At 40.5% G+C, this 22808-nt stretch overlaps 1 protein-coding gene across 14 annotated transcripts in view; it reads right to left on the bottom strand.

Moving 5' to 3' along the window:
- anks1aa (ankyrin repeat and sterile alpha motif domain containing 1Aa) overlaps positions 1–22808 on the bottom strand; it is a 373296-nt gene that overhangs the window by 22498 nt on the left and 327990 nt on the right. For all 14 annotated transcript variants that reach the window (XM_080210246.1, XM_080210245.1, XM_080210251.1 and 11 more), the window contains 3 exons: positions 2844–2969; positions 2085–2156; positions 1912–1998 (listed from right to left, as the gene is read on the bottom strand). In XM_080210246.1, the coding sequence (XP_080066372.1) occupies positions 1912–1998; positions 2085–2156; positions 2844–2969 (285 nt within the window). The remainder of the gene's footprint in view (positions 1–1911; positions 1999–2084; positions 2157–2843; positions 2970–22808) is intronic.

Here is a 22808-nt window from a genome sequence, read left to right as displayed (position 1 = left end):
CAAGATTGACAGATAGTCTAATAGGCTGCACCACTGCATTGTACTACACTGGACTATATACAAGCAACATTCATTTTTTTATTGCGGCAGAGACATGAGTATGGTTAAAATGGATTCTGATTTGTTTTGTACAAAGTGCAAGGACAATTTAAGGGCAACATCCGCTGCATCAAGATTTTTCTTGCTACTCAATTTCTCTTTACGACAAAGCATTTAAGCCTACATAAGTGACCCTTTCAGTGTGACTGCCTCTGCTATCAATATATATTTGTTACCTTGGCACAGAATGGAAGATTTTACACTGTCAGCAGGAGCACGTATCTAGGAGATAGTAGAACTAATGGGGTGATATAATGACATATCTCAACTGGCAGCCTGATAAATAAAAGATGGTTTGGACTGAGAGAGCTGCAAAGACAATTTGAAACGTCAGCAGAAACTGGACATTTGTACCCTGCGCCAAATCAGGAGATATTCACAACACTTTGCAGATCTCACGGAAACAAGAACAGTACCACTGAGAGAAATTTAAAGTTGGTTTGATGGTGAATTTCTGCTATGACAATGCAGAAATATTTCTAGAACCCTTTGAGATTTGTTACTACACTGCTGCTTTATGTAATGAATGAGATGGTTTAATATAGGCAGATGGTGTTATTACCTTTAACTAGTTTGATTGATCTTTACAGTAATTTCTATGTTTTCTAAAAAAGATAACTATCTCACACTTGCAGATAATTGAAGATGACGTATGTGGAAAACTTAACAGCAACACTCTCAATCTTATAACAAAGAAAATTTTCTATTGCACTTGTTAAACTAGTTACTGCAAAGAGGAAATACTTAGCTCAACTTCAGCTGCACTTTAACTACTCAAACCCAAGACTATCCCTGTACTAAGGTATTAGCAAATAAGGATAAAAACACACCCAGAGCAAAGTAAGAACATCTGGTAATTTATCGAGGGAGGAGAGAGATACAGGCAGCCAAAACAAGTATTTAGTGCAGGTGGACATCACTCCATTGACAATAGGCTTTAATGATTAGCACTGGGTCATTATTGTGTATTTTAAACAGAATGGGGACATGAGATACCTTAACATGGGTGTAGCCAAGAATAAAAAAAAAAATTTTCAGTGCACATAATCCATTGTGAAAGAGACAAATGTAGGTTTATGTAGGTTACAGAAATGCATTGTTCTCAACTACAATGTTGCATTTTATTTCAGGCATATTCAATTTTTTCTTTTGCATTTTTTGTGTTATATTTTCACAATTTCAGACAGATAAAAGCACAAGAAAATGCCATCTCAATCTAGAAACACTGATAGCCTCACACCTAGACTAATTTGTATTTAATGTAAAACTTAAAATTGGTAATGGACAATGGGGGTGAGAATGAAGCATTTTGTAGGTATTACGTTGAGGACTTCAGCTCATAATAACCTACAGTACAAAATTAAATGGTAAAAGGTATTAGGTAATGAGATATCAAGTCAAGCAAGTTTGAAATAGGCATTCAATAAGTAAATAGCAGTGAGCGTGACAATGTCATTAAATGTCAAAAGGACAGATGGGGAATTGAATGAACCCACTGGCAGATTAAGACTTGGTAAGCAATAATAAACCTGCATCTTAACAGGCTTGTCGGTTCAGATGTTCTGGTTTAAATGCATCAGATTCCCATCTGGTTTTAGTTCAACTAGAAAACTCAAAGAAAAATAGGATATTTATTGCATTCAAGCTACAAAATAGGTACATAGAACATAAACCCAATATAAAACAAACTTCAAGTCTATTTTTCCTTTCTCTGCACTTCTTTGGGTCGAAGAAAATTAACAAAAAATTCAATTAAAAGGAAAGATACATAATACAACAGAAATAATGATGTTTAACAATTCTACAAAATACCTTGTTGAAGGCATCAATGAATTTTACACCTTTGTAGGTGATGGAGAGGAAAATAGTTGGAATCTTTTTCATTTGTTCAGTGGATTTCTAGACAAGAGCACAAGGAAACATTAAAAACTCAATCATGGTTCATTCCAAAGTACTGCCACAAATTGTGAACACTAGATACAAACCCTCATCTTTGCACAAGCATCTTGTGTTGATTCAGTCCCTTTTAGTTCTTTAATCAGCATGGAACCCAAATACTGCAACAAATTGAAAGAAAGTTACTCACAACATTTCTCTTGGGAAGTCGCTTGTCTTTCAACATTAATCTTTGTAAAGTTACACCTGAAGAAAAGCCTACCTAGGGGAATCTCCAACATCAATTGTCTTCACAACTTGACTCTTCACAAAACCTTGGCCAAGTTAAGCTCCAAAGTGGCAGACTTAAGAGATAGTTTACTGTAGCAGCTGAACACTGCAGCATATCTTGTGCTCCAGAAACCCATAAGTAATGTCACTGAAGATCAGTTAGTATTAGGTGCTTCTGAAGAAGTATTTTTAGTGTTCTGAATTACAAGTTACTCAAATGTGATGACAAATAAACCAAGAAGAACTATACAATTTTTTGTATCAGAAAAGAATGCCGAATTAAAGGCAGAAATGCTGGCTTATATTTCAGAAGGAGAGAGGGTTTTGATAACAATTATGTGCATGTCATGACTATTCACAAGAAGTGAAATATGCTACTTGTTTTAGGCTGAAAAATCATTTTTATGAGAAGCTAGCCTAGTAACAAATACAGTAAGCAACAACTTTGGAGCTTACAGTGTTTCAGAAAAGTTGCAATGCCATTGGAGAAGTATGTCAAACCAAAAATATTAAACATTTTGTTTACTGAGTCTAGCGCTGAATGAAGTAAATTAGTAATTCTGGGACTGCATACTCACGTTAGCCTCATAGCCACAAGATTCAAAGATAAGTTTCTCTGGCTGGTGCTGCCAGTTCTGAACAGGAGCATACGGTGTTGCTAAACTTGGTGGCCGAAGTGTTAATCTCGACTCACGACGGTCATCCTGGGGAAATAATACAACAAAACTTGTTGGTACAAAATACCTGCCATCGTGCAAGAGTTATTGATAGCATCTATAATGACACTGATATATTTACTTAAAACTCTCACAGCTGTCGCAGTTTAGAGCCACAGATGCCAATAAACCTTTTGGGAAGAAAGCCAATCACTGCCTACTTCTGCCAATCTGCAAATAAATTACCCTCTAAATGACTTTTAGATGTGCCCAAGAGGGACTGGCAACTTCAGAATATGCTAAGCTGAGAGACTTTAAATGGTCACACAAGCTAACACTTGAGCAACATATGTATGGGGCTATCCTTCAACTTTGACCAATTATGGTATTTAATCAACATTGTCAGATCACACTCAAAATCCATTTTCAAGAATTATAGATAAGGTGTTGGTGAATTTGTCGCAATTTTAAATGAACAGGTCTCAATGACAGGTCTTCTGCTGTTGTTAATGCACCGTGGCCTCTGTGGCCTGAGCCTTGGCACCTCCCTCTGCGACTGAATCCTGAACTTCCTAACTCACAGACCACAGTCTCTAAGGATAGACAACAACACCTCCTCCATGATCATCCTCAACACTGATGCCCCACAGGGTTGTGTTCTCAGCTCGTTACTATACTCCTTATATACCTATGACTGTGTGGACAAATTCCCCTCCAATTCAATTTTGAAGTTTGCTGACGACACCACTGTAGCGGGTCGGATTTCAAACAATGACGAGACAGAGTACAGGAAAGAAGTTGAGAATCTGGTGAGCTGGTGTGGCAACAATAATCTCTCCCTCAATGTCAACAGAATGAAGGAGAATGTCATTGACTTCAGGATGTGTAAAGGAGAATATGCCCCTGTCTACATCAACAGGGATGAAGTAAAAAGGGTCGAGAGCTTCAAGTTCTTAGGTATCCAGATCAATAACAACCTGTCCGGTGCCTCCATGTTGACACTATAGTTAAGAAAGCCCATCAATGCCTCTACTTTCTCAGAAGACTAAGGAAATTCAGCTACAACTCTCACCAACTTTTACAGATGCACCATAGAAAGCATTCTTTCTGGTTGTATCACAGCTTGGTACGGCTCTTGTACTGCCCAAGATTGCGAGAAACTACAAAAGGTTGTGAATGTAGCCCAGCCATCAAGGAAACAGCTCCCATCCACTGACTCTGTCTACATTTCCTGCTGCCTCGGCATAGCAGCCAGCATAATTAAGGACCCATGTATCCTAGACATTCTCTCTTCCACTTTCTTCCGTCAGGAAAAAGATACAAAAGTCTGAAGTCACACACCAATCGACTCAAGAACAACTTTATCCCTGCTGCCATCAGACTTTTGAGTGGACCTACCTTCATTAATCTTTCGCTACATCCTAGCTATGACTGTAAAACTACATTTTGCACTCTATCCTTTTCTCCTCTATGATTGGTGTGCTTTGTCTCTGTAGCGCGCAAGAAACCATACTTTTCACTGTGTGTTAATATATGTGACAATAAATCAAATTAAATCAAACAGTAGTGTGATGTGGGAGTAGACTCATGGTTAAATATATTTCGTCCTACATCTCTCTAACTCATGCTATTTTGCTACACTCTCTAAAACAAGAAAGTAAAGAACCTTGCACGATTGTGTAACACAGTATTGGAAAACTATATGATGCTGTACAGATGTTACGAGTGTAACCTAAAGGATGAAAATACTTTCAGAGTTTAGAAAAGACAAACATACATTTCAGATAAAAATTCACAGATGATTTGAAGAATACTGAGGTATGAAAGAGTTTGCATTTTTCACAGGTATAAAGACCCACTGAATGCCTTATTTTCCATTGTGGAGTCCTGGGTTTATAGAGTATGTAGAGGAGCTCATAATCATTGCAAATTATGGCAAGCACCTGATGAATAATTAAACATCCAAAAATGACCAATTACTTAAGCCTGCAAATTGCAGCTGAAACAGCACTATGAGGCTGTATGAGAATGAGAAAATCCACTGTCATCAAAAAATGTCACCCATGTGGCTTCAGGAAGAACTATCTGCAGCTGTGTCAGGAATTTAAATGACATTGAACTGAAAATCTTCTGCACAGAAGATTATGTTGTTAAATTTATACAGACATTAACTTTTGATTTACTTCATCAATCAACAGGTAAAACCAAATTTTTCAATCATGTCATGTTACAATTCATCTGTACTCATCACTTGTTTTTGCTCATGTGAATGAAGCAAAAAGCTTCATTTATCCCTTTTATTTAGGCTCCCTTCATTTTAAAGTGGACATTATCGATAAATTATGTATATGCAACATTAACAGGCTTTAAAACATTAATTAACCATTGCTTAGGAAGTGACATACTCCGGTTTTAAATGCCACATTCATTTCCCTGGTACTGAGAAAACGCTGCTCAACTGAAACTCAACTTTTGTGAAGCCTCTCCATTTTGGTTATGGCCTTTGGGACAAAGCCATGACATTTACAATACTATTGTGAACTTCACTTTGAAACAACAAGGTTGAAATTCTCAGAAAGAGCGTCACCATTATTGCTACATGCAAAGATAGAAAAAAGGCAATGATGTGGAGATACCGGCATTGGACTGGGGTGGACGCAGTAATAAGTCTCACAACACCAGGTTACAGTCCAACGGATTTATTTGGTAGCACAAGCTTTTGGAGCACTGGCCCTTCATCAAGTGAGTCACCTGATGAAGGGGTAGTACCAAATAAATCTGTTGGAATTTAACCTGGCATTGAGAGACTTCTTACTGTGCCATAGAAAAAAGGGAAAGACCATTCAATTCATTACCTCCGCACTCAGCCAATACTACAATAGCTTGCAAGGAACAGCACTCCTACAGAATCCTGGAAGATGTAGTGAGGTAATACTGGGTGACTTGGTGGGCAGAAGTAATTGACTGTATCAGGGGAAAAATAAGAAGCTTACTAGTTGCATTTAAGGATGTTTATGCTTTAGAAACTGCAGCGACGTGGGCAGTATGCTACGCTCTTCTTGCTAAGAATCATAGAATGATACAGCATCAAACACCATTTGCTCACTGTTCATGTGCCAGCTGTTTGAAACACTTTCCAAATTCCTTGAAATTATTCCTCCTCAAGTCTTCGTCCAACTCCTGTTTGAAAGTTATTATTTAATTTGCTTTCACTATCCTTTCAAGCAGTTCATCCGAGATGATTACACTCACTGCATAAAAACAAATTTCCTCCACTTGCCTCTGGTTCTTTTCTCATTTACCTTAAATCTGTGTCCTCTGATTACTCCTTTATTAAATCTTCCCTTATCTAACAAGATGCACAATTCATTATTGGTACCATTCTGTACCCGTTCTAAAGCTTTGGCAACCTTCTTAAAATATGGCACCCAGAATTGGATACAGTAATCTCAAGGCCAGGCCAATATTTTTTAAAGGTATTGCATAACTTCCTAGCTTTTGTACTCTGTGCCTTGCTTTAGGAATTCTATAATGCCTTTTTAACAGCCTTTCCAAAGGTTTGGAACTTTCACTGAGTTATGCACATTGCTGTTTTTCCATTCCTGTGTCCTGCTTTAAAATTTTACATACCAGTTCATATTGTCTTTCCTCATCTGGAACTTGACCGAACAAGATAAGCAAATGTGCACTTCCTTAGGGCAATTAGGGATAGGCGATGAATCTTGGCCTCGCCAGCAAAGCTACATCCTTTGAATTAATAAAAAACTGTTCATGTCCCCCTTGCCTAAAATTGCTGCATCATTTTACATCTAAACAATGAAGAGCAACAATGGCCTGTTACTTTGAAGGCAATTTCCGGCCCAATGTTGACCCTGGACTGGAAGAAGGTGAAGCCAAAGAATTCTGTGCCTCTCAACCTAACTTGCCAATGATTATGTAATAACAGCACCATCAATATAATTTTAGTCCGTGACAGATGCTGTTCCTCAAAAGTCCAGTTAAATTGCCCCTGCCTGTAAATGCAATTTGCAGCTTGACATTGCACCAGAGGAGGACTGCAATCTCAATTGCAAGCTATCGATTTATTCTTCCTCCAGAAACCAAGTCAATTGGTGAACTGGTGTTCATTAGATCATAACAAACAGGAGCAGGAGTATGTCATTTGGTCTACCGAGTCTGCTCTGTCATTTGGTCAGATCATGGCTGATCAGATTATAGCCTTAACTCCACTTTCTTGCCTGTTCCTCATAATCCTAAATTCACTTATCAATCAACAATCTGAATATATTCAATGACTTAGCCTCTACTGCCCTCTGGGGTAGAGAATTCCAGAGAAGAAATTCTTCCTCAATTCCACCTTAAATGATAAGCCCCATGTTTTATACTGTGCCCCTTTGCTTGAGATTCCTTCATGAGAGGAAACATCCTCCTCGTATTTCTACCCTGTCGATCAAACCCCTCAGAATCTTACGTTTCAATACAATCGCCCTCACTCTTCTTCTAAACTCCAATGAATATAGGCACAACTTGTTCAACCTTTCCTCATAATACAATGCCTTCATCCAAAAATCAACCCAGTGAACTTATCCTGAACTGCTTCTAATCCAAGTATATTCCCCGACAAGTAAAGGACAAGAAGTGTTCACCATATTCCAGGTGCAGTCTTACCAATGATAGATGTTAGACTAAATAGCCTTTTGTTTCCTGCTTTCTGACTCCCTTCATATTTTAATAATGCTCTTACATTTGTGGTTTCCCTAGCTGTTGGGACTTTTCCAGAATCTAGGGTATTTTCAGACCTTAGAATTCATGCCATTAGGTCCAGGGAACTAGGGAGCCTTTAGTCCCATTACTTTTCGTAGCACCTTTTCCTTAGTGATCATAATTGCATATGGACTTAAAACATTGGGTGGAATTCTCCCAAGTCCCTACTGATGGGTTCGATGATGGGTGTGGAGACTATAATGAAAGACCGTGAAACTGGTTTCATGCAGGTGTGAACTTACAGCAGGGCCTTCTCCTGGTGCGCTCAACAGCGGGTTGGAAAACCCACTAGAGGCCAGCGGGACCCTCATTTGCATTCCATTAACAGGTTGCTTATGAAGGCCTAACCCCCAAGTCAGACTTGCTGTGATGCCAGCGGGAAGCAGGTTTGGAACAATGTGTCGTGCAGATGACAGGACTCACCGGAACAATGCCTTGGGCTCCCTCCAGAATTCAGGATGTCAGTCACCTATAAACCTGAGCCTGGAACACCACAACAGTAGGCCGGGATGCACCTATGGGTGGACATTCCAAATTAAGCGCCCTGGAGGGGGTTTATCTTCCAGTCTCAGAATGGTCCTGGAGATTCATCTTCACTTTCAGAAGATCCACTTCTTTCTTCATCTGCGAATCAGTGATGCTGGGCAGCTTTTCAATACAGCACTTGGTCACGACAATGGATTAGGCACCATCCAGGCCTGTCCCGCCACTGAATACGTTGTGAAATGCCCTGGTGCATACTTAATGAGATCAGGGCCAGAAGATCTGCAGTGCTTTCTCACCAGCCTCCACAGTGGGAAATACTCCATAACTGGAATTTTACCGTCTCGCCCACCCTGGATTCGGGGCAGGGGAGGCACGCAGAATGGAAATCGCTATTGGCCTCGGTCGGGATTTTACAATCTCGCCCAAGTGAGGTTGTAAAATCTTGCCCATGTTCCCCCTTGCACCCTACCATGGCACTTAGTCTCAGAACAAGAGAATTTCACCCATTAACTCTTCTGGCCACCGATGCTGCCCAGACCAGTTGAGTTTTTTTTTAGCACTTTTTGTTTTTGTTTCAGATTCCCAGTTTTGCTTTTATTATAATGATTGTTTAAGTCCCTGCTTCCCTTTTTATTCGTGATTTTCTACTATTCTTGGGGTGCTTTCTGTGTCTTCTGTGAAAAAAGATTTAAAAAAATTTGTTCGCAGTCTTTCCTTGTTTCCTGTTATTAATTTTCAATCTCACCCCTAAAGGACCAATGCTTACTTCAGCTACTCTTTTAATAGAACTACAGTGCAGAAAGAGGCCATTCAACCCATCGAGCCTGCACTGACAACAATCCCACTGATACCCTATTCCCATAACCCCACATTTTTACCCTGCTAGTTCCCTTAACACTTTTGGGGTAATTTACCATGGCCAATCTACCTAACCTGCACATCTTTGAACTGTGGGAGGAAATGGGAGCACCTGGAGGAAACTCACGCAGACACAAGTGGAACATGCAAACTCCGCACCCAGTTACCCAAGGCCAGAATTGAACCTGGGTGAGGCAGCAGAGCTAACAACTGTGCCATCATGCCACGATGTGGAGATGCCAGCATCGGACTGGGGTAAACATAGTAAGAAGTCTCACAGCACCAGGTTAAAGTCCAAAACGTTTATTTGGTAGCACAAGTGTCATTTCGGAGTATCATTCCTTCAGGTGAATGAGGAGTTGTTTTGATAAACAGGGCACAATTTACAAGATAATGTTTGGAATGTGTGTCTTTACAGGTAATCAACTCTTAAAGGTACAGACAATGTGAGTGGAGAGAGGGTTAGGCGCAGGTTAGAGAGGTGTGTATTGTCTCCAGCTAGGACTGTCAGTGAGATTTTGCAATCCAGGCAAGTCATGGGAGTTAGAGATGTGAATCCAAAATTCTGGTTGATGCCGTCCTCATGTGTGTGGAACTTGGCTATCAGTTTCTGCTCAATGATTCTCTGTTGTCGTACGTCATGAAGGCCACCTTGGAGAACTGAATGCCCATGACTGCTGAAGCGTTCCCCAACAGGAAGAGAACACTCCTGACTGGTGATTGTCAAGTGGTGTTCATTCATCCATTGTCGTAGCATTCATTCATCCGTTGTCTATATATGTCCTGTTTGTGAACACAACTTCTCACTCATCTAAAGGAGGAATGACACTCCAAAAGCTTGTGCTATCAAATAAACCTGATGGACTTTAATCTGGTTTTGAGAGACTTCCCACCATGCCACCCCAAGGCATTTTGTTTTTAAATATTTATAGAAGCTATTTGTTTTTACAGTTCTTGCTAGCATTCCTCATATTCCAATTTCTCCCTTCATTATATTTTAGTCCTCCCTTGCTGATTTCTAAAACTTCCCGAATGTCTGTGCTACCCTGAACGGATACCGGCCTACTATGCGCCCATACAGCATTGTACATCATCTTTCAATTTGATACCACCCTTAACTTCCTTAGTTAGCCATAGATAATGCATCCTTCTTGCAGCGTTCATCTTTTTCATTCGAATACATCTTTGTTGAGAGTCACAATCTATCTCCTTAATGTTTGCCACTGCTTTATATTTTAACGTATTTAGCCAGGGAAATGCAGGAAAAGCTAAGTGATACCACATTCAACTGATCAATAAATTTCAATTCCACATTGGTCAAAGCAAGTGAAAACCTACATGATACGCTTTCAGAGATTTAGTGTAATTGATCTGGGCCCATCTTTCCCAATCAATTACACTTTAATCATAACGGTTTATAGGCTGCAACCGATTGCAAAAGCAATGTCTTTGATTCCAGTGAGAGAGCTGAATAGACATAAAACATTTGAAGTGAGTACTTGAGTAAAGTTTGATTGTTTTTACTGATGGCAGTTCAGCCCCATCGTACTCCACCAGAATGATCAGTATTTGCTGCGTATGCATAAAATGTAAACTTAAAAAGGCAGGAAGAATAAAAACATTCAATTAGTTTTACTGTACAAAAAAAACCACAAGTACATATTTATTTGGCAAGATTTCTGAAGTCCCAAATTTTAATAATGTCTTACTGGTTCTAAGAGAAACAGAGATTGAGTAGTCATGAAACTATCAATCTAGCCACTGAGTATTGAAAATAAAATCTTATTTTTACTTCTCTCTATATAAACCTAGTCAAATAAAAGAAGCTGAGGAAAGTGCCAAATCAAAGATTATTGGTCATTGAAAGCCTTGGTGAAATTTAAGGGAACAGCATAAACTTACTAAAAGATAATTACTGCAATTCAATCACTATCCGGTAACTGTGTTGAATAAAAGATGCTATCTTTTTAACCCTGGTATTGATTTATCAATGCAGTTTGACATTTATGGTTTATGAAGCACATTTCGTCATATGATTAATGGCACCACCAGATTATCCTACAACCTTTTCCAAGGACAGAATGAAAAATGTTCACCACATTACAACTACTTACTATCCTATTGGTCCAAGGCCGTGGGGCTTTAGCCTTATTTAGCAAAACGTGTACATTTTGTGTTTCTGCATTTTTACTGATGCATGGAATAAACCAATGATTAGATATCAAAAGACCGGACATTAAACAGTTCAAGTTGTCAGCTAAAAGATTTTAGCTGAGTTTTTCCACCGATTTGTGTTTTTATTTCAGATTCAAACATCACACAATTTCTTTGCTATGGACTACTTCAGTCCATTTTGCTGGAAATAACGAAGCTAGTTTTGCAGTGATCATAGGCTCAAACCGAATATGTAGAACATGAAAATACAACATTATACTAGACAACTCATGTGTAAGTCAGTGCGAAATAGGACTCTGTGACCAATATCAATTACATCAACTTTAAATTTATTGTAGGCAATCAAAATAAAAAACTTAATTGCAAATACAAGATGTTTCCATACTCAATTTCCTCCTCTAAGCCCTTGAACATGCTGTCACCTAGAAAAACAATGCTCATCTTTCTGCAACTTGTGAATCTCAGATTCTGTGCCTGCCATACTAAGCACTGTTGTTCAAGCAACTGTTACACACCAAAAGGTTTACTCAGAAAGTGCCAATGATGGTATTGATCAAGTCAAATGATCAATCATCAATGAAGCTGCAGTAGTGGCATCATTCAGTAAAGACAGAACCTGCAGCAAGAGCTGGTTTGAGACCCGTTTGGCAGAGGTGACATTTGACACTGACGCAAAACACAAAGCCTACATGATGCACAATGTAAACCTAACAGCTAAAACACTGCATGACCTGGCAGCAGCCATGATCGTCTGCAAAACACAGGAAGATACTGCGCAAATAAGCACTGCATCAACTTATGTCAAGAAATTCAAACTTCCTGTGACAACAGGAATCTACGAGGTAGGAACCAAGAGAGTCTTGTCTTACCATCATTGAAGTTGTCTCCGTTAAGTCAATAATAGTGAAGTACTCAGTGACGGAAGCAAAAAGATGTTCCGTTAGGCTGAATACCATGGCGTGCAGCACTCCCATGAGATGGATATCTCCCAGTCTGCACTTGACATTCTCCTACAGTTTCAGGTCATGGATGATTGCAGTGAAGAACCCACAACTCTTGAGCTTAATAAGGTTGGATACTGTTAAGCAAACTGAAAGACAACCAGCAAGGATGGAATAGCAGCTGAACTACTCAAATATGCTACACGTATTGGTATTGCTGCTGGAAAGTAGGCTCCACTTTCACAGAGCATGCATGATACAAAAATCATCACACTATACAAGAAGGTGACAGAGGAGCCTGTAACAACTCTACAGGGGTATCTGACTCCTTAGTGTCAGAGTGAAGGCCTTTACTACAGTCCTACTTAAAAGGGTCCATCTACTTGCAGATATTTGATAAAGCTTTGTTCTACAATGTTTGTCAAATCCCCTTTTAATTTATTAGTGAGACTTCCACATCACAGATGCAAACTTGTTGATGCCCATCTTAATGGGCAGAATTTTGTGCTCAGCCCAAGGTGGAAGTGTACAACTGAAAGGATAGGTTTCCTCCTGAGAGGTCGCACACCCAGGTGCAATTTCACAGTCGGGTGGCCAGGGTCTCAAGTGGGAAACCCATGCTCATGCATACGTGGGGGCAGCTTTCCCTCCAAGACCAGCTCTGGGCCTCACTAAATCTGTGAGCTACCCACGATCACCAATTCCCCTACCCATGACATCCCCTACCTTCGCAACCCCAGAAATGACCTTAAGAGTCCCAGGAATTAGTCCCAGGCAATGGCATGTAGTACAGCTTCTGCTCACTGCAGTGAGGTGCCTCAGTGGGTTGGAGAGCTGTCGGCCAACCTCATCGGCAGTGCCTCCTTCCAAGGGTGACCCACCCACTGCCAATCAATGCTCAAACGAGGGTTAAATGGAAGTGCACTTCCGAGAGATGGGGGTAGCACATTACGCATCAACTCTTGGAATGGTGAGTACCAATCGCTCATCATCCTTAAAATTCTACCCAATATTGACCTGAAATAGTGAATTGTTTGTATTCACAGCATTCACAGCTGTGTTATGCCATCATCAAGAAGGAAATTGGAATGAGAAGGACCTTTAAACTGCATAAATATTCAAAGTGGAATTATGATTGGCACTTTATGCCATTGCAGTTTCTCTTGCAATCATGTGTTTAGAATATAGATTTGCACATTAACACGGCAGCCGAAATATGCAAACATCTGACTGCAAAATATGTTTTGTTATCCCGGATATTAGAATGACTTGCAGTCCTGTTCTTGCCTTCTCATGTGTTGGTCATAAGGTAGCAAATCAATCCTAAATTTGGAGAGTTCTTCTTGGAACCATAATAAATTTGAGTTTACTGTAGACAGATTGACTGATCTGAAACAGACATGCTCCATTTCTCAGCTGGAAAGGCAACTGCCAAAAATCCCCCTGAAAAATGTCAACTGTCCCCAGAGAGCCACGTCAGTGAATAGCCATATTTCAGAATAATGGCATAACAATGAATTTCTTATCTACCTGTTACTTACAGGGGAAAAGAAAGGTGAAACCCTCAACCAATCACGGACTGAAATTGCCAGAAGTCTTAACAGTATGGAAACTTGCAAGTTGCATGTAAAAAAAATGTACTTTTTTAAAAAAGTCAGCCCAATATAAAACAAATTGTTTTCATATTTGCCTTTAGAAACAAAATTCAGCAATGATCAAACTCATAAACCTATGAACACAGTATATGAATACATAAAAGATTCAACTTTGGGGATGACGTTAAATTGCTTGCATGGTATACTGTCTAGCTATCTAGTATTAGTGTTTGTTGTACATTATGGATCTTAACAGCTGTGCTATCAACAATAAACCACCAAAGAATCGTAGAATCCTACAGCGCAGAAAGAGGCCATTTGGCCCATCGAGTCTGCACCAACCACAATCCACCCAGGACCTATCCCCATATCCCTACACATTTATCCATTAATCCCTTTAACCTATGCATCCCAGGACACTAAGGGGCAATTCAGAATGGCCTATCAACATAGCCCGCACATCTTTGGGCTGTGGGAAGAAACCGGAGCACCCGGAGGAAATCCACGCAGACACAGGAACGATGTGCAAACTCCACACAGACAGTGACCCAAGCGGGATTTGAACCCAGGTCCCTGGAGCTGTGAAGCAGCAGTGCCAACCACTGTGCTATCATGCCATCCATGATAAATCTTAATCATTTATCTAACATTCAGCATCTTAGTAATGAAAGGCTCCAAAAGGTTAAAACAGCTTCACATGTATTAATTTTACTTGGGATGAAATCTCAAATTATATGGATCCAACATAAAATAGACATTTTTGGCTTATTCCCGAGTATCTCAGCTTTCCTAGACAAAAATCCAAGGCAAAAACACTGGATAACCTTTATTGCTCCCTACCCTTGTGACTCTGAAATGAAATGCAGCTCTTCAACAGTTCTTTGAGCTGAGATTAGCTATTTCAGTACAAGTAACAAATGAAGCATGGTGATGATGATGACAAATACATCTGACTACACGAGGAAGGAGGTTTTTGTACCTCCCCAGGAATGATGCATTTGAACTTTGAGATAAGACTGTGGTGTAAAATAATTAGTGCATGCTCTAAAAGCACATTGGCCAAGCTGTAATGTATTATACTTCATGGAGTATACATCAATGAAAAGCACTTGCATCTTAAATTTGCTCTGACCTAAAAAAGACAAAGTACCAATGGCACCATTAAATTTATACTGAGCTCTGATTAAACCTTTCTGTAATCGGAATTAAATTGCTTTTACACACTGCCAATTAGATCTCGATAAATGAATCCAGGTGAAATATCTTTAATCACTGGTTTTCGTTTAATTAGCCCTTTAATTTTATAGAGAAAGCATGTACAAGAGTCCTCAATACCATAAACCTTTGAATCCCCATTGTAAGGTATCATGCCCTAGAAGGGTGATGGAGGCTAGGTCATCAGAACTATTCAAAGTGCAAGTGGATAAATATTTGATAGACCAAGGAGTAGAGGGTGTTGAGGAAATGGCACAGAAAGGGAATTGAGGGCAGTGTAGATCAGCCACGATGGTACTGAATGGTGGGGCAGTCTTGAATGGCCTACTCCTGCTTCTATTTCTTGTGTTCTTGTGACTTAAGTTTGGATATTGTTTGCTCTTATGACAACCACAGTGTCAATTATATCAAATCATTTTCAGCCTTATTGGTTTTATACTAAGCAAGTTGAAATTCAAGATTGTGCTCATTTAATTTTTAGTTAAAAATTTTTAGTAGGTGTTGGTTGCTTGAGGAACTCCAACTCAAGGTTGATAAGCTGGATTCTGAGCTTCGGACTCTGCGACACATCAGGGAGGAGGAGAGTTACCTGGACAGTCACATCCCTTAGACTAACTAATTCAGCTGGTGGTCAGGGACAAGAGGGTGTGGCTGAGAGTGAGGCAGGAAGTGGGAAGGAGGAGGCAGGAAGTGGGATCCAGGAGGTAGAGTTCCAAGAGCCTCAGTCCCTGAATCCGTACAACAGGTTTGAGATTCTTGGTCCCAGTGTGGACGGGAACGGGGACTGCAAGGAGGACAAGCAAACTGACCATGGCGCCGTGCTGCAGGGAGCCGTTCAAGTGGAGGGAGAAGAAAGACACGTAGTAGTAATTGGGGATACAGTAGTTAGGGGCATTGACACTGTTCTTTGTGACCAGGATCGAAAATCCCAAAGGTAGTGTTGTCTGCCTGGTGCTCGGGTCCACGATATCTCATTTGGGCTGCAGAGGAATTTGGAGTGGGAGGGTAAGAATCCAGTTGTTGTGGTCCACGTAGGTGCCAAAGACATAGGTAAAACAAGAAAAAAGGTTCTGCAAAGGGAAAATGAAAAGCTAGGAGCTAAATTAAAAAGCAGAACCAACAAGGTGGTAATCTCTGGATTACTACCTAAGCCACGAGCGAATTGGCGCAGGGTCAATAAGATTAAGGAGGTAAATGCGTGGCTCAAAGATTGGTGTGGGAGGAATGGGTTTGAATTCATGGGACATTGGCATCAGTATTGGGGAAGATGGGACCTGTTCAGATGGGATGGTCTTCGTCTGAATCGTGCTGGGACCTGGCGAATCATATAACTAGGGCTGTAGATATGGCTTTAAACTAAATAGTGGGGGGGAGGATTCAGGGGTATGGGATATTACAAAATCAAAGGTAAAGGAGAGGGTACGAGCGCAGGTTAACGATGAGGACATTCAACTAGTTAAAGGAGTCGAGGGCTCAGGAAAGGTTAGTAACATTTCTAGACCTTGTAATAGGACAGAGAGCATAGAAGGAATCTAACCTCAAGCAGGGTAAAAAAGATGACAAGCTTGAGAAGGGACGTGGTCCACGCAGTGCAGGGAGATGATCTGGGGAAGGATAACCAGTTTGAAACAGGTAGAGACAGAGCATGCAATCAAAAGAATGCACTAACAAATCAGGTCCAGATAAACACAAGCATAAAGACACTTTACCTGAATGCATGTAGCATTCAAAACAAGGAGAATGAGTTGATGGCACAAATCAGTACAAATGGGTATGATCTAGTGGCCATTACAGAACCATGATTGCAGGGTGACCGGGACTAGGAACTGAATATCCAGGGGTATCAGACATTTCGGAAGGACAGACAGGAAGGAAAAGGAGGCAGGATAGCTCTGTTAATTAAGGATAATCACAGTAAAAAGTCTGACAACACAATTAAGGATAATATCAGGGCGGTAGTGAGACACGATATAGGCTCTAAGGAGCAAAATGTGGAATCGATGTGGATGGAGATAAGGAATAGTAAGGGGAAAAAGTCAATGGTGGGCGTAGTCTATAGGCCACCAAATAATAACTTTGAGGTGGGGCGGGCTGTAAACAAGCAAATAATGGATGTGTGCAAAAACGGAACAGCAATAATCATGGGGGATTTTAACCTGCGTATTGATTGGTTGACTCAAGTCGGACACGGTGGACTTAGAATCGTAGAGGTTTACAGCATGGAAGCAGGCTCTTTGGCCCAACTTGTCCATGCCGCCCTTTTTTTCTAAACCCCTAACCTATTCCCAATTTCCTGCACTTGGCCCATATCCCTCTATACCCATCGTACCCATGTAACTATCTAAATGCTTTTTAAAATATAAAATTGTACCCACCTCTACTACTACCTCTGGCAGCTTGTTCCAGACACTCACCATTCTCTGTGTGAAATAATTGCCCCTTTGGACACTTTTGTATCTCTCCCCTCTCACCGTAAACCATGCCCTCTAGTTTTAGACTCCCCTACTTTTGGGAAAATATATTGACTATCTACCTTGTCTATGCCCCTCATTATTTTATAGACCGCTATAAGGTCACCTCTCAGCCTCCTACGCTCCAGTGAAAAAAGTTCCAGTCTTAGAATGCTGTCGCAATAGTTTCCTCAAACAATATGTTACACAACCTACGAGAGACAGAGTTATCTTGGATTTGGTCCTGTGTAATGAGACAGGTAAAATTAGAGATCTTCTTGTCAGGGATCCTCTTGGGATGAGTGATCATAATATGGTTGAATTTCTAATGCAGATGGAGGGTGAGAAAGCAGGATCCCAAACCAGTGTCCTCTGCTTGAACAGAGGGGAGTACGATAGGATGAGGGCAGAATTGGCTAATGTAGACTGGGAGCGCAGACTGGTTGGTAGGACAGCTGAGGAACATGGAGGATCTTTAAGATTTTTCTTAGTACTCAGCAAAAATATATTCCAGTGATAAAGAAGGAATGTGAGAAAAGGGATAACCAGCAGTGGATAACTAAGGAAATAAAGGAGAGTATTAAATTAAAAACCGATGCGTACAGGGTGGCCAAAACTAGTGGGGAATTACAAGATTGGGAAAGCTTTAAAAAACAACAAACAGCTACTAAGAAAGCAATAAAGGAAAGATAGATTATGAAACTAAACTAGCACAAAATATAAAAACTGATAATAAAAGTTTTTACAAATATATAAAAAGGAGAAAAGAGCGGCTAAAGTAAATGTTGGACCCTTAGAAGACGAGAAGGGGGGGATTTAATAATGGGAAACAAGGAAATGGCCGAGGCCTTAAACAAGATTTTTGTGTCAGTCTTCACAGCAGAGGACACAAATAGCTTACCGAAAATTGACGCTCGTAGGACTGTAGGGGGTGAGGTCCTTAAAACGACTACTATTACTAAAGAGGTAGTGCTGGGTAGGCTAATGGGACTAAAGGTAGACAAGTCCCTGGGTCTGGATGGAATGCATCCCAGGGTACTAGAAGAAATGGCAGAAGTAATAGCAGATGCGTTAGTTGTAATTTATCAAAATTCGCTGGACTCTGGGGAGGTGCCAGCTGATTGGAAAACAGTTAATGTGATGCCACTGTTTAAAAAAAGGAGGTAGACAAAAGGCTGGTAACTACGGGCTGGTTAGCTTAACTTAAAGTTGGGAAAATGCTGGAATCCATCATTAAAGAAGAAATAGCAGGACACCTGAAAAAGAATGGTTCAATCAAGCAGACACAGCATGGATTCATGAAGGGAAAGTCGTGTTTGACGAATTTACTGGATTTTTATGAAAACGTAATGAGTGCGGTTGACAGAGGGGAACTGGTGGACGTGGTGTTTTTAGATTTCCAGAAGGCGTTCGATAAGGTGCCTTGCAAAAGATTAAGGTACACGGAGTTGGGGGTAAAGTGTTAGTGTGGATTGAGGGTTGGCTATCTAACAGGAAGCAGAGAGTTGGGATAAATGGGTGCTTTTCTGGTTGGCAGTTGGTGACTAGTGGCGTGCTGCAGGGATCAGTGCTGGGGCCTCAACTGATTACCATTTACATAGACGATCTGGAGGAGGGGACCGAGTGTAGGGTAACAAAGTTTGCTGATGACACAAAGGTTAGTGGGAAAGCGTATTGCGTGGAGGAAGCAGAAAGTCTGCAGAGAGATTTGGATTGGCTAAGTGAGTGGGCGAGGATCTGGCAGATGGAGTATAACATTGCTAAATGTGAGGTTATCCACTTTGGAAGGAATAATAGTAAAAATGGACCAGTATTTAAATGGTGAGGAACTACAACACGCTCCTGTAGAAGGACCTAGGGGTCCTTGTGTATGAATCGCAGAAACTCAGTTTGCAGGTGATCAAGAAAGCAAATGGAATGTTGGCCTTTATCGCGAGGGGGATGGAGTTTAAAAGCAGGGAGGTCTTGCTGCAATTGTACAGGGCACTGGTCAGGCCGCAACTAGAGTACTGTGTGTAATTTTGGTCCCCTTATTTGTGAAAGGATATATTGGCTTTGGAGGGAGTACAGAGAAGGTTGATACCGGAGATGAGGGGGTTAGCTTATGAGGACAGATTGAGTAGATTGGGCCTGTACTCGTTGGAGTTTAGAAGGCTGAGGGGAGATCTTATAGAGACGTATAAGATAATGAAGGGGCTAGACAGGTAGAGGCAGAGAGATTATTGCCACTTAGAAAGGAAACAAGAACTAGAGGGCGCAGCCTCAAAATAAGGGGGAGTCAATTTAGAACAGAGTTGAGGAGGAACTTCTTCTCTCAGAGGATAGAGAATTTTTGGCATTCTCTGCCCATTGAAGCAGTGGAGGCTACCTCATTAAATGTGTTTAAGTCACAGGTAGATAGATTTCTAATCAATAAGGGACTTAAGGGTTATGGGGACCAGGCCGATAAGTGGAACTGAACCACTATCAAATCAGCCATGATCTTACTGAATGGCAGAGCAGGCTCGAGGGGCTAGACGGCCTACTCCTGCTCCTATTTCCTATGTTCTTATGTTAGGGATATTTGCAATGTTTTCTACAGTGAAGACTGATGCCAAAAATGTAATTAGCATGTCTGCCATTTCTTCGTTTGCTGTTATCAATTCACCCACCACATTTAGTAGTCATCCACTTCCGATTTATACATCCACAGAAACTCGTACTGTTTGTTTTTATGCTGCATGCAAGTCAGCACTCAAAATTCATTTTCTCCCTTCTTTTGAGCTTTTCAATCTTTTGCTGCTGGACCCTAAAAGCTTCCCAGTCCTCTGGTCTACGACTATTCCTTGTCACTTTATATATCCTACTTTTCAATTTAACATTATCCTTGACCTCCTTTGTTAACCATGGATTTTGCCTTTTTTCATGTGGAATTCCTCTTTGTGATTGGAATAAACTCCTGCTGAGCATTTTGGATCAGCTGGTTGAATATCTGCCACTGCTCATCTACTGACCTGTATCTTAGCTTGTTTACCTAATTCACCATAGAATCTTCTCCCTCACACCATTACAATTGCCCTTATTTAAGCTGAAATCACTGGTTATTGACCTATGGCTTTGGCCATGGTCTAACTATGGTTATTTATATATGAACACACAACGGTGGTTATTAATATTATGGCTTCATTGGGTTTAGTATTTCAGGAATATGGGTTGGCCTGATTCCTCTCCATGCCCTCCAACAGCTTACACTGTACAACTCAATCACAACTAATGAAAAAGGCATATCAACATGAAAATCTATTAACAATACCGATTAATGAGCATTTTCACAATGACCTATCAAATCAGTGCAAAGGATAACTACTAAAATTGTATTAATAAAAGGAGAAAGTGGAATACATCCAGTCCAGCATATGAGACTGGATTGGAATACATCCAATCAAGTCTCATATGCTAAATTGCACTTTAGAATAAGTTAAATAAATCAGCTCTTTTCGGGAGGAAATATAGAAAAGACAGTAGAAAAATGTTGAATGTAATTATTTGCATTGTTTCAATAAGGTGCTTTGCCTCCATGTAAAATTGAATGCAGTAGCATGGATCAACCATGTAAATTCCCTTCAGAAAAATATTCTGGCAGTAAAGGCCCACTGAGAAATTTATGTCTGTTCATAAATACATTTTCAGAATGAATTAGGTATCACAAGTGCCATGCCACAAATTGCGACATTTTTGCAAAGTACAAAGCTTCTATCTAAAAGTGACATGGAGACCCTAAACTGCTGAAGCTTGAACCTTGCTTTTAAACCACAGAGGTATTGGCATTTTTATTACCAAGTTTCTATCAATTTTGGTACCTGCTAGACTTAAAAAGTAAAGATGCAAAATGGTCCAAGTCAAATATCCCTTTGCTAAGGTACACATGTTAAAAACAATGCACAGAGACTTATAATTTTGCTGATGCTTTGGAATGAATCCAAATCAGGCTGATCCACTTCTTGGTGACTTTCACTGGAAGAGGACTCCTATTAACGGGTCTTGGCAGAACTCCATCCCAATCAAAGAAAAATCAAAGAATCCCTACATTACAGAAGAGGCCATTCGGTCCATCGAATCTACACCAACTCTCAAACAGAATATCTTACCTAGGCCCTCTGCCCTGTGCCATCCCCATAACCCCACTTATTTACCCCGCTAATCCCCCTAATGTCTACATCTTGGGACACTAAGGGGCAATTTATCATGACCAATCCACCTGACTGACACATCTTTGGAATGAGGGAGGAAACGGAAGCACCCAGAGGAAACCCATGCAGACACAGGGAGAACATGCAAACAGTCAGTCACCCAAGGTCGGAATTGAACCTGGGTCTTGGCACTGTGAGGCAGAAGTACTAATCATTACGCCACCCCTAAATGTATGACAATCACATATTTGAGGCTGAAGTCCAACACATCAGCCATTTAATTTCAGGGGCCCAGATTTCTGTTTATAATTGATAAAACTCTGAAGATGCAAGGGAGGCAGCAAAAGTTGTCATACTAACTTCTTCAGAAAAATAAGAACCAGTCAGATTTGCCATCATTCGGCTAGACATTGCAATTATAGGAAGATGGTAATAGGAGTAGCAGCAGGCCACCTGGCAAGATCATGGCTGATCATCTATTTGCTGCCATTTTTCTGAAGTATCCCCATATCCCTTGATATTTTTAGTATCTAGAAATCTATCTTTTTTTATCTTGAATGTATTCAATCACTGAACCTCTACAGCCCTCTAGGCTACAGAATTCAAAAGATTCAACTCCGTCCATGAAAGAATATGGGGGGCACAGTGGTTAGCACTGCTGCTTCACAGCTCCAGTGCCTAGGTTCGATTCCCGCTTGGGTCACTGTCGGTGTGGAGTTTGCACATTCTCCTCGTGTCTGTGTGGGTTTCCTCCGGGTGCTCCGGTTTCCTCCCACAGTCCAAAGATGTGCGGGTTAGGTTGATTGGCCATGGTAAGAATTGCCTCTTAGTGTCCTGAGATATGTAGCGGGTAAATACGTAGGGACATGAGGATAGGGCCTGGGTGGAATTGTGGTCAGTGCAGACTCGATGGGTCAAATGGCCTCTTTCTGCACTGTAGCGTTTCTATGATTTCTAATTGCTCCACAACTCAGTCCTAAATGGCATACCTCTTATTCTAACACTGTGTCCAACAGTCTAATGGCTTACTTATTTCAAGTGATCCAGCAGTTCTTAAATTAATGCACAAAACTCCACATTTAATATTGCATTAAGAACTGGTGGATTAATTGAAATGAGTAAGGCATTATATCCTTTTGTAGTGACTGCACAATAAGATCAAAAGCCTAATCAAAGTTCAAAGCCTTACAATCTAAAACCCCATGGCATTTCCTTTATGAAGTTCTCAAATCAA

This window comes from Carcharhinus amblyrhynchos, chromosome 22 (assembly GCF_965287045.1).
Source record: "Carcharhinus amblyrhynchos chromosome 22, sCarAmb.v2.hapA, whole genome shotgun sequence".
NCBI classification, from domain to species: domain Eukaryota; kingdom Metazoa; phylum Chordata; class Chondrichthyes; order Carcharhiniformes; family Carcharhinidae; genus Carcharhinus; species Carcharhinus amblyrhynchos.
This window is presented reverse-complemented; position numbering and strand designations above follow the sequence as displayed.